The 13,297-nt window shown below is 40.6% G+C and overlaps 1 protein-coding gene across 9 annotated transcripts in view; it reads left to right on the top strand.

Annotated features, from left to right (window-relative positions):
* The window catches only part of EBF1 (EBF transcription factor 1), a 422,576-nt gene that overhangs the window by 282,012 nt on the left and 127,267 nt on the right, over positions 1-13,297 (top strand). For 5 of the 9 annotated variants that reach the window (XM_020903301.2, XM_020903295.2, XM_020903296.2 and 2 more), the window contains one exon: positions 7,414-7,555. In XM_020903301.2, coding sequence (XP_020758960.1) covers positions 7,414-7,555 — 142 coding nt within the window. The remainder of the gene's footprint in view (positions 1-7,413; positions 7,556-13,297) is intronic. The other 4 variants (XM_020903298.2, XM_020903297.2, XM_020903303.2 and 1 more) reach the window with 1 other exon arrangement.

The following is a 13,297-nucleotide window of genomic DNA, read 5'->3' as shown; positions in this document are numbered from 1 at the left end:
TAATACCTAAAGTGTACAGTCAGACAGCGATGTGTACTGGAAGAGACAGTTAGGGGAAAGAGGACCTCAGCCAGGAGCATGGATTGAGAGGCCAGAAGTGGACCTAGAGTCCGAAGTTTCCCTTCAACTTTGCCTCTGCTCTTAATTCATCCTGTGGCCTTGAAGTTTTTAAGCCTCTTGGGTCTCAGTTTTCCAAGCTGTAAAAGGAGGAATTGGATACATTCGCAGTATCATAACTACTGAGGTCTCCTTTTGTCATTTTCTCTTATGAACCTCTTGTGGTGACATATCTTCCAACTTAATTGCATTTATTGAATAAGAATCACACTCTCTATTTTAAAATTAGTCAAAGCCATGGAAACTGCCAATTTCGAGCTTCTCATGTGCATGAGATAACTGTTTCCACATGGAACTGATATGATCCCGTATCAACAAAGGAAAGATTGCATGTTATAGTATGCGTCCTTACTGTGGATGAATTTGGGTGCCCTTTCTGCTACCTTAGAAAGCTCATAGTTGGGAACCACTAGATTGGCTGATCTCTTGGGTCTCTTGGGACTCATTGGAGGACCCTGTAAAGAGCAGTTCAGTTGATAGGTTGGGTGTAGAATGTGGGCTGTGTGAAGCAGAGGGTGAAGTTTGACCCAGTAGACTATTTTGTAGGGCAGTTTTAGGCTTACAGAAAAATGAATGGAAGATGCAGAGAGTTCACATATACTTCCTTAATACTCCTTACCCAGTTTCCCTTATTAACATCTTGCATTAGTGTGATACATGTGTTACAGTTGATGTATCAATATTGATATACTATTATTAATTTCCACAGTTTACACTAGGACTCACTGTGTTATACGTTCTGTGGGTTTATACAGATTCATTATATGTGTCTACCATTACAGTGCCATTTAGAATGGTTTCATCTCCACCCTCCCCCACTGGTTCCTCTGTGCTTTGCCTATTCATCTCTTCTTCCCTCTTCTCAAACTCCTGGCAACCACTGGTCTTTCCACTATCTCCATAGTTAACCCTTTTCCAAAACATTGTATAGTTGGAATGATGAAGTATATAGTCTTTACAGGTTTGCTTTTTTCATTTAGCAATCTGCATTTAAGTTTCCTTCATGGCTTTTTGTGCCTTGATAGCGTATTTCGTTTTATTGCTGCATCATCCTCCATTTTGTGGATTACCAGTTTGTTTATTCATCCATCTGTTGGACATTCTGGTTGGTGATGCCTTTTATTTAGTCCAATTTTTTTTATTACTATGATGGTTAAATCACATGCAGTTGTACAAAATTATTCAGAGGGATCCTGTGTATCCTCTACTCAGTTTCCCCTAATAGTGATATTTTGCAAAATTGACCAGTATTAGATTGTTCTATTGTTCTATTGCTCAGATGGTAAAGAATCCACTTGCAATGCAGGAGACCCAGGTTCAATCTCTGGGTCAGGAAGACTTCCTGGAGAAGGGAATGGCAACCCACTCCAGTATTCTTGCCTGGAGAATTTCATGGACAGAGGAGCCTGGAGGGCTACAGTCCATAGGGTTGCAAAGAGTCGGACATGACATACAGTATTCATACAGGATATAAACATTGATACAATCCACTCATCTTATTCATATGTCTCTAGTTTTACTTGTATTCATCCATGTGTATATTTTAGTGCTATACTATTTTGTCATGTGTAGGTCTGTGTATCTATCACCCCACAGTCAAGACATTAGACATTTTCATCACTGCAAAGATGTTGGCCTCATGTAGCCTCCACTTCCATCTTCCCTCTGCCCCTAATCTCTGCCAACCACTTCTCTGTTCTTCATTTCTAAATTGTTGTTATGTCAAGAAGTAGTAAATAGAATCATGCAGTGTACTAGTTTGCTACGACTGCTGTAACAAAATACCACAGGCCCAGAATGTATTTTCCCAAATCCTGGGGGCTGGAAGTTCTAGATCAAGGTGCTGGCAGGCTTGGTTTCATCGGCTTGCAGATGGCCACATTCTCACTATGTCCTCACATGGTGTTTTTTCTTTGCCTGAAGACCCTTGTGTATCCAAATTTCCTTTCCTTGTAAGGGTATCAGTAAGATTAAATTAAGACCAACCTTAGCAGCCTCATTTTAAACTTAATTACCTCTTCAAAGTTTCCATCCGCAAATACAGTTGTATTCTGAAATTCCAAGGTTAGCACTTCAACATGTGAATTTTGAGGGGGACACAATTCAGGTCATAATATGCAGTATGTAACCTTTTGATAGTGGCGCTTTTCACCTGACATAATTCTCTGGAGATTCATTCAGATGTATCAATAGTTTATTCCTTTTGATTACTGAGTGCTATTCTATGGAATGCCTCTTAATGCCTTTTAATTTTATGTACTTCAGGCCAGTGCATTTCATACCTTTATTAAGGGCTCTGAATTAATGCAAACATAGAATAAGCTAAACCCAGAGGTAAGGAAGCTGTGAAATAGACCAACTTTAGCACTAATTTCCTTACATTGAGTTATCATATATAAGCCTTAAAAACCAAGATCTATAATTTTTAAATTGTTATTCAAAATTATGTTGCTGAAGATGTTATATTTTAGAGAGAGGTACTTCTTACCAAGATATTCTAAATTTAAACACGGAAAATATTTTTATGACTTAATCATCCCCCTAGAAATGTTTAAAGATATAGATTTCAACTCTTGGTGGCCTATGTCCTAACCCTTCTTCCACATGAGCTACTGCTTTTGTTAATGTGATCTGCCACTCATCACTGAATTTAGCTGTCTGTGTCTTTTTGAAAATCCGCTCATAAGACAGATTATACTTCATCAATTTGAGAGAACATAGTTGAGACATACAGGGTCTCCTGCTTGATTGGAAGGGAAGAGGGACAGCCTAAAGAATGATAGCAAGGAAATAATAGCCAATAACAAAATTCTTAGAGAATCCCTCATTAAAAGGACATATTAGGAAAAATACACTGCATTGATAAAATGCAGAAAAATTTGCAGGCTATTTTCAGTGCAATAAGGTTTCATTTCATTTCAAGTTTAGAATGTATAAGGCTAATAGGCAGACGGTTTATAAAAAGCAAAAGTACATAAACCATTGAAATTTGCAATTCACAAGAGGCCTAAATTACATAATTAAATGTTGTGAACATGAAGGTCTTTAAATTTGTAAGATTTCATTGTTAAACTAATAAAGGGTGAATGCTTAGTTTCTGTATCCTTGTATTTAAATTAACAATTTATTCTGGGTCCTCTTTATGGCAAATAAGATGCTTCAGATTATCAGCCCAACACAGGTTCTTGAACTTGTTGATGAAATCACCAACAAAGCAACAGCTCTGCTAGCACTGCTAACATTTGCTCTATGAGAACTGGAAACCATACTAACCACTTTAAATAATGTAAGCCTCACGGTAACCTTATGAGTTAGGTACTATTAACATTTCCATTTGAGAGTCAGGGACACAGGGGCTTAGAGAGGTTGAGTTACTTGGCCAAAGTCACATCAGCTAGGAAAGCTTGAGAGTCAAAAGTCATAAGTTTTGTTTTGAATTTTAGTTCTAAATAGATTGGGGAGATAGTAAAAATAATAATGTTTAGGTCTATTTAGATCTAGGATATAACATAGCAAATTGTGAACCACTGTAATCAGCCAAGAAATTGAAAACTTCATTGCAAAATCTTCAAAGTCTGTGTATAATTGTGGCCTTTTTATTCCCTCACACTGAATATTGTCACCTGGAGAATTGGACACAAACAGAAAATACCGTGGAACACACTGAGTATTCATCAGCGTGTCTCTGGATTGCTATACTAAAAAGCCATGCTCCTTCTCCAGATAGAGTTTTACTTCCCCCAAAATACAAAGATAATACATATATAACCCTAAACATGCCTAAGCTTAATACTTATTTCAGGAGAAATAAATTGGGCATCCTCACAAATAAATTGGAACAATTTATTTCAAAATCATTCTATGGCAGCCCTGTCCAATAGAACTTTCTTCAGTGAAGACAGTGTTCTGTAACTGCCTTGTCCAATATAGTAGCCTCCAGCCACATGTGGCTACTGACCACTTGAAATATGACTATGGAAACTCAGGAACAATGGAATTTTACATTTTATTTAGTTAGTTTAAATTTAAATAGCCATAAACTTAAATAGCCAAATGTGTGGTTATTGTATTAGTATAATTCTAGACTACATTAATTATAACAGATATCATAAAATTCTAAATATACCTGTTCCTCATTTTATCCTGGGTCAGTGGAGTGAGGAATAAGGTAGAAAAGGGAAGGGATGGTCAAGTCCAAATGTAAAATCATTTTCCATGTTTATCTGTCCCAAATTCAAGCTGAGTTTTGTTGACAAAATTTGGGAAGGTTGAAGATTTGGCAGGCTTGCCTGTCCCCTTGCCTGCATGAACGTGTCAGCACCTCATTAATCTTGTGTTTAAACTGTGAAGGCCCTTTTCCCTCCCAGTATAGGCTTATTTTTAAAGGATTTTTTAGTGCTCCCTTTGCATCTCAGCATTATATATATATACTATATATATATTTATAAATATATATGTATTTACAAGTTGCTCTGTGGATTAATTGCAGCATTTATTTTATTTAACTATATATCATTTCAAATTGGAATGAGAGAAATTATTTTGGGGTAAGGAAGTTAAAATGTACAGTGTTATGAGTTTTTGAGGAACATGTAAGGTGTTTATTTTCTAGAAATTTAAAGGCATGAGAATTCTCGGTATCAACTTTCTCCAATTATAATTGGTCTTTCAATGAAATTATCCTATCACATGTGTGGCCTTGGTAATCCCTGTCTTACCAAGAAAAGAAAGACATCTGGGGTGTAGTTTTCTTTCCTAACCGTTTTCAGTTTTTGTTCAATGTAGGAATTAGATGACAGTGTCTTTAAATGATACTGAATATTTTAAGCCTGTAGCAGTCTGACTTACAGGTGCATGTTGGATTGTCATTGCTCTTTTTTTTTAAAGACAGACGTCTAGAATAACCACTTTCTGTATTTCCTGACACTGGAAACAGATACCGTTTGTCATTCCTTTTATAGTTTCTTCAGCTAACGACTCCAGTGACCACTCAGTTGTGGTCTTGTAGTAAATCAAAATTTCTTTGAAAGACCCAGCTCCGTTACATAATTGTAAATGTCCCACGAAGTCATCTCCTGAACTAAAAAGAAAAGTGAATTTCTGTTTCTTTAAATAATATAGACTCTGCCACCACTCATAGTACTTTTCGAAAATAAAAGAACAGAGAACTTTCTTCTCCTCTCCCTCTTAGTCTTTCTCCTTCTCTTCCTTCTGAATTACCCTATAATTGATGAGGCACACACAGAGCCTCAAGCCGTCACATCTGGTTGGTCAATCATGAAGAAAGAGAAAAGCCACTTTGCACACTGCTGCTTAGAACTGACTGTGTCCTTCCATGAATGACTTGCCCTGGCTGGAATTTTGGATTTCACAATGACTAAGGAGAACACCCTGAGTCCCTGGATGGACTCTCTTAATTGTTTACTTTGCATTTTAGCAAAATAGAAGTGAAAAATAAAATCAGGTGAGTGTCCGAGTCCTGCTTGGGGTTGGATCTTGATGAGGACTCTGAGGGAGAATGGAGGGGACCCCACAGGAGCCCCCCACCCCCAGCAGTCATCTCTGGCAGACCCCAGAGTGGGACCCCATTTCCTGGGTCTGAGAAAGTCTAGACCCTCTTGGTGTGGGGGAAAAGAGCCTCGAGTCTGCAGAAGGGAGGGCCCAGAAAGAAAACAGAAAAATTGTGTTGCCATCTTGGAGGCAAAGGGGCAGAGAATCTGCTGTGTTTGACCAGGATGCTTTGAGGTCAAAGAGGTGGAGACAGTGAAACTTTTAAGTGTGGCATCCATTGGTGGGGGTCCACAGGGTTGGGAGTGGGGTTGCTTTTCCAGGCAGGGCTTACAGTGCACAGGCCCAGCATTTTCCCCTCTGCCCAACTCAGGTGATGAAATCGGAGCATTCATTGCCCAAGACTCTAGAAGGCAGGGTCCCCTTTCCCCAACTTGGAGAAAAGGCTTCTCAGAAGCTGGGGCCTCAGTATGTGCCAATCCTTGTAAAGCGTTTCACCTCTTCAGGGGCTAATGCCTCTCAAAACCAAGAACAATTAAAGCGCGAGTCTTCCCAAGCAGCTGGGGAATTGAGCAAAAATAAATCAGAAATCCTCAGCCTTGGCTCTGGAGGTTCGCCTCATTATGAGAGCAGATCTATTAGCCCTCTTGCCATTGTCTTTCATTTCTCAAGTGAGGTGATTCTAATTAAATTAATCTGCATGTCAATCTATCGGTGATCAATCAAAGAGCCTGAGGTCCCCCCTATGCTGCAGGGTGCTTGCGGCTGACAGGGGCTGATAATGGAGGAAGAAATAAACTGTCGAGCAAAGTTAATTAGTCAACATAATAGGTGGATTAAACGGGAGCCGGCTGATTGCTGTTTCCCATGTCAAAGCATGAGGCGGGCGCTGAAGCTGCAATTACAGACAATTATTATATTTGGTTGTAAGAGGTCGCATGAATAAACATATCTCTGTGGGTTTCAGTTTTAATCCTCTTCCCCATTTAATATAAGGAGAAGTGTAGGTCATTTCTTCTCATTGTTTTAGTCAAAGTTCTCTGAGAAAACACCTTTGCCTGGCAAAGGTCCCTTCTGGCAAACTCCAGTCAGTTTATGGGACCGCCAGGGTATCTGACTGACTGTACCTTGGGCCAGGGCTTCTTCTTTTTGGCCTTGAAACACAGCTCTAAGACTCTTAATTAGCAAGGATTTTTGGGTAGTGGTGGTGACGGTGGTGAGGGGGGGCTTTGGTCTGATGTCTGCTTAACTAAATGAATGTGGGTAGAAAAAAGTACAAGAAACCCCAAAAAGACACCCAGGAGAGAAAACTGCATCCCAGCTCTCACTGAAACCTCTCTTTTTCATTTCTCTCTCCTCTTAACCCTGACACAGTGGTGGGGGGGAAATATTTTAAAGATTCAAAAGATTTTTATTTGCATGATCAACTGTGATATCTGCTTCAGTGTCTAAACTGAAGGGTAATTTAGGTGAAACACAACCACCCTTGTGTAAAAAAAAATATGCTAATAAAGATCCTCTTGTTAAAATTATGGTTAACAGTGTACCTTCTGCTGTATAACTATAAACTGTGCAATTTTACTTAAAACTGCATCAAAAGCGTTCCATGCCAGAGACCCACTCATCAATAGCTCCTCTTGTTAGACTTGTACTGCATAAGCACCAGTTATTATGTGAAATAGCTATGCAATTTTCTGCAGCTCCCAGCTGTTATTTATTTAACTTGAGTTTATTACCCTCCGTGCTTTTATATTAAAATGTTCATTCATTTCTCTCTTCTGTCTCCAGGTCGTGGTGTCTACGACAGTCAATGTGGATGGCCATGTCCTGGCAGTCTCTGATAATATGTTTGTCCATAATAACTCAAAGCATGGGCGGAGGGCTCGGAGGCTTGACCCCTCGGAAGGTACGCCCTCTTATCTGGAACATGGTAGGCGAATCATTTTCATTGGTTGTCATTGCTACTTTAACTGTGCATTTATTTGGCTTCTTTCTTCCAACTCCACCATCTTTCCTACCCCTTTTCAAATTTCAAATGTCCTGTTGAACAGTATTGATGCTGAATATTTCAATACAGGAAGATATCTTGGAGGCCCAGACTTTCTTGTTACACAGGTCCCTACCCTGGAAATGGCTGACATTTCCTTCCTTATGGTGGAAAGACAGAGGGAGATTGGACCACTGCTTTATTTTAAACTGCCACTTGATTTTAAAAATAATGAAAGGCCAAAGCAGGGCAACAAAAATCCTGATTTTGAGTATTTTGAGTTTGTGGTTGACCTGGTTGTATAATGAACTTCACTTTCTTTACAGTCCTACTGGTATGTGTCTGTGACCATACATTTAACTTCATTTGGAGATAAGTTTCCAAAGTCTTGGTTGGATGTGTTTCTTTTTACATATAAATTTCAAACTAAATGTCCCTTCCGTGCCCTGTGCGTGCCTTACCCCTCATCACCACATGATGCAGCCTGCTTTATGTAGGCAGATTTTGGTGGGAAGACATCATACTTGTCTTCGTTTTATGGCTAGTTAGTTGTACCTTTGAGAGGACTAGAGGAAACCAGACAAAAATTTGAACCAAAGAAAGTGAATGCCACTCAAAGGAACAATAGGCTGGACTGAGCATATGTCCAAATGTTTCTGTGCTACTTGTATATATATGTCTATATATATATATAGTGTATCCATCTGTCCATCATCCATCCATTCATCAACCCATCTATCCATCCATCATCATCCATCCTCTATCTATCCAGTCCATTCATCCTTTACTTATCCATCCATTTTTCATCCATCCATCATCAATCCATCCATCCACCCAAAAAACTGTGACTGAATTTCAACTGGATACCAGTCACTGTGTTAGGTTTTCGCCAATCTCCTCAAATTAAACTCTTCACTTGTTTTCCCCATTTCACTTTCAGTTTGCTAGGTCATCAGAATTCTTTTGAAAACACTACCACACAAAGTACCACCTGATTGCCTGATTTTTTGATGGACCATGAACTGTCCATGATACAGTTCATAGGGTAGAAAACTCCTTTCTCTGCTGGCATCTCAATTTAATAAACAGACTACTGTCATCATTTTTGCCTGATTTTTTTGTTTGTGCCTAAGGAATACACAATCAGTACTTTTTATTAATTAGCCAGATGGAACACTCTTAGAAGGGATTCTATACCACATCCAGTTTTACAGTCTTTTTAAAGTAAACCATCATCTTTCAAAAGCTGCTTCTTTATGGTTTCATTAGTGCTGAGATGGATGGATATTACTTTTTGCAGGAGGCCATTTGAAACACCTGCTCATGATTACATTCCTAGCTCCATTTCTGTACTTAACGTTATTCGGATCCTCACTTTATAGTAATATTGCCATTTTTATACCCTTGGAGTCACTTCAGACATTGTATGATTAGAGAGATTGAGGTGAAAGGAAGAAGAAAAAAATAGGTAAATACTCAGTGGACACAATTTGGACAACACTGGCTTAAAAGCCAAAATCTTGTTTCCACCTCTGACCGTTAGTTACTGTCCTGTCTGGGAACTGACTTGACTGTCAGTTTGGTATCTGACAGTCATGGGTTCATAGTTCTAAAATGTGCTCCATTTGCAGACCACACCTAGGTTCCCTTTCCTGCCCTTGGGAAGCTGGTGGGAGAGCACATGTCACCTTGCAAATCATCCCTCCACCAAAAACCCCCAACACAAACCAGCGAAAAACAAACTCACTAGCCAGGATACCTCTAGGGCTTGGAGGTCAGGAACATTGTGTTACATCATGGCATGGGAGAGAAAGAGCCTTGACAACTAAACCAGTTCTGAGCTTCACTTCTAGCCTTTGTGTGACCTTGGACAAGTCAGCTTACCTTTGAGGATACTTAGTTTACTTCTCGGCAAAGTGAAGGTGATGATCTTTGGGAGGTAAAAAAAAAAAAAAAAATGTGTGCCTTGGGTGGGGGCAGGTCACATACATAGGGGAAGTTGGCTGGGTGGAGAATGAAGAAGAAGGGCAAGTTCATGCTCTGCTGACCCAAGCCCCGGGCAGTTGTCATCAAGGGCAGGGAGAGCCCAGGTGGGCCAGATGTTCCAGTCTGACCAGAAGTAAAACTCTCTCAATTTATAATTGTTGGTAACAAATTACAGGTGTTTTAGCCCCTGAAGGGAGGACAGGGGAAGAAAGCCACTTAGGTAGAAGGCAGCCAGAGGCTCACAGTTTGAGATTTCTGGATCAAAATATCTGTAAGCTGCCTTCCAGCTCAAACATTCTCCCTTCTAGGTGGACATATTAATATTTCAGTTGGGCTAGTGTTTGTATTCTGAGTTTTAAAGACAACATTTTATTCCTCTGCTGCAGGTGACCAGTCCACAAATGACCATATTCTTCTTAGCGTATTACTCAAGAAATAATGACATTTCACTGTTTATTCATGGTTAACGATCACTGCGACCTGAGTGTGTCCTTTCTCCTTCAGCTAGGGGGCCTCCCTCTCACCAAAACCTGACTTCATTTCTACCCAGAAGAATAAAAAGGCAGACACCTTGAGGTTCTCAGTAATGACAGTAACGTGGAAATCTGCTTCTCTGCAGAATGAATCAACCAACCACACATAACCACCCACTCATTTAGACACTTCAAGCTGACACATAAATATCTACTCAGCAGAGAGTGACTATGGGCTTCTTCATGATGCTGTGTGGGAGTGGACTTTGATGCTAATTCACGTTGACTTGAGGATATAGTAATACTTTATCTTGCTATTAAACAATCCTATTTGAAACTGACTCACAGAGCCATACCCCGTGTCAGCCCCTCCTTCTCACACCCCCACCTCACAGAGCTGCCCCACAGTGAGACTGCATGCGCTCTTTTTACCACCTAGGTGACTTGCAGGAGCCTTGTTTTCCCTCATTCTGGGCTCCCTACCATCTCATTTACAGGTAGCCTGAATTATTTCGAGCTATTCTGCACATCTCTTTTTATAGCCTGCTTGTCAGGTGGTTGGAAGAAAGTTCTCTTTCGTGGCTCACCTTTCTGCATATGAGAGAAATAGAGACCACACTTTACATTCATGCCATCTTCCCTGTGTGACCCACAGACTCACAAACCTCCGTGCTCAAATAACTGTCCCTGTATTTCAAGTAAGAGAGCTGACAAAGGCAAATTTATTTCAGACTCCTGTGTGGTCCAGAGAGGGTGAATCCTGGCATGCTGTAGCTCATGGTAATTGCGCTCCCTCCTATTTTTTTCCTTCATTCATAAATACTGAGATTTTCTTTGGCTGGATATTTATGAGAGAATTTAGGCCAGTGAGGTTTTCTCTTTAAGCAGTAGTGTTAGGGAAGATGTATAGTTGTGGAGAGAGGCAGCCTCAGAACCTAACTGCTCTCAGGATTCTGGTTTTTGAAAAAGCGTAGACTTGAGGTCAAAGGCCCTGAGCTGACGGCAGGGAGGGTAACGCACAGCCCTGGCTTCTGTGCCCTTCTTATCTCCCCATCACTTGGGCAAATTCCTGGGGACTGTGTGTCAGGGATCTTCTAAGGGCTTGCGGGGTGTATTATCATTGTTCTTCTGAGATTTCAGGTTGTGTTTATTTGAATGTAAGGCCACACGTGGCATCAGTTTCTCTCTCTTTTTCCCCCTGTTGCCAAAAGCAGTGCCCTCACAAAGCTGTAGTGTGGGGACCCTGCCAGCTTGCATGTGCTAACACTTTATTATCTAATGATCTAATATGCAACAAGGCAAAGTGCCGGTGCTCATCATTCTGACATAGAATGCCGGGAGAAGTGACTAAATTACTTTATGTACCATTAGCGCTAGCAGCCATGGTGAACTCACCGGCAGCATTTATGCAAATGGCTATGAATACACTACTGGCTTTGTCAGGGAGCCGGCTGACAAGCACTTTAAATGCTCATTTTTTTAAAGGGGACATTTTTTTTTCCTTTTTGGCGTGCATGTGTTTTTTCTCCCTCCCTCTGCTCTCTCCCCTTTCTGTATTATTGGGTAACTTGCCTCCTCCAGGGTCCTTGGGGAAATCTGAGGGGGTTAAGAGCTCATCTGTCATCCTTCCTGGAAGTGCAGTTAAGGCTTTGGTGAGATGTTCTTGAGATTAAGAGTTTTTTTTTAAAAATTGTTATAAATTTGTACAAACCTTGATATTTACTTTAAAAATCAGTAGGACTATATTAATCAAGAGCTTTTGGAAGATGAACATCTTACTGTTCTTGAGTTCTGACCTGAGGGCTTAATTTTTTGGCTCAAACACAAATGTTTAATGACACTTCTGGCTTTTTAAAATGGAAAGCGATTGAAAGTTAGTTTTGTGGGCATCGGATACAAAAGAATTCAATCTCCCTTCACAGTAATTACAAAGATTGAAATGTGAAGTATAATGATGCCAGGTTCCAAAAATAAAACAGAAGTGGGATTTGGTCAAACTAAAAATCCTTTGTAGAATAAAGATTGAGTGGTGTTAGACTCCCTGGGCCATCTCCTTGCTGTAAGTAAAGTGGTGGAGAAAGAGAATCCGATTTTCCCAGCTACCAGTCAGTTCTGACTTTTCCATTGTAGTGGCCCCTTCCAGCTGCCCTTGACAATATGGTGTTATTCTTGCTTTTTAGCATTTGACCTTCTTTAATCCTTTTGCTCCAGACAGAAGTGGTTTTTTGCTTCTGTCGGTTGCCCCTGGGTATCCAGCCCCATTGACTTGCAGCTGCACTTAACTGTGTTGTTTTCTGGATGTGTGGAGAAAGATGGTCCAGGCTTGGGAGATTACTCCAAATTGAGAGACAGTATGGAGTTTCCAAAGACACAAAGGGCCCTCTTACCCCCTCTGTGTAATGAGGCCCTCAGAAGTGGCTAGTAAGTGTCTGTGGACCTAGAGGGAGGAGGATGTGCTGTCTGACTGGAGAGCTGGATTCTAGTCCTATTGCTGCCATTAACTAGCTGTGTGACCCTGGGAAAAGGCCCCTTTGCTTCTCTGACCTCAGTTGTGTATGTTTTCTCAGGGCTGGCTGGGGCCATCTCTAGACCTTTCCACATGTACTATTTTCTTTTCTTTTTTAATTGAAGAAAAGTTGCTTTACAATGTTGTGTTGATTTTTGCTGTACAACAACTCAAATCAGTCATAATTATGTGTATATATGTCCTCACCCTCCTGAAACTCCCTCCCCGCCCCCATCTCACCCTTCTTGGTCATCACAGAGCGCCAGGCTTGTCTCCCTGTGTTATATAGCAATTTCTCACTAGTTACTTATTTTACACATGATGGTGTATATATGTCAATGCTACTTTTTCAATTCATCCCACCCTCTCCTTCCCCTGCAGTGTCCACAAGTCCATTTTCTACATCCGTGTCTCCATTTCTTCCCAGTAAATAGGCTCATCAGTACCATTTTTCTAGGTTTCATGTGCATCACATGCACTATTTTCTGATGCTCTGGACTGAAGCCATTGACACGTACCTTCACTCAGCTGGTACCTCCTGAGGTGCCTGTGGAGAAACAGAGAACTCCAATGACTTTTCTAGCATTGCCCTTTCTTAGTTGTCAGTGAGGTTGACCTCAGATCATTCCTTCCTCCATTCCTTCATACTAAGCCTCCACCACATGCCAGACAGGGAGCTAGCTGCAGGAACACAGGCAGATAGAGTTGCTGTCTTCATAG

The sequence above is a fragment of the Odocoileus virginianus genome, chromosome 3 (assembly GCF_023699985.2).
Source record: "Odocoileus virginianus isolate 20LAN1187 ecotype Illinois chromosome 3, Ovbor_1.2, whole genome shotgun sequence".
Taxonomy (NCBI): domain Eukaryota; kingdom Metazoa; phylum Chordata; class Mammalia; order Artiodactyla; family Cervidae; genus Odocoileus; species Odocoileus virginianus.
The sequence above is the reverse complement of the archived record's forward strand: the minus strand, read 5'-3'. Positions and strand labels throughout refer to the sequence as shown.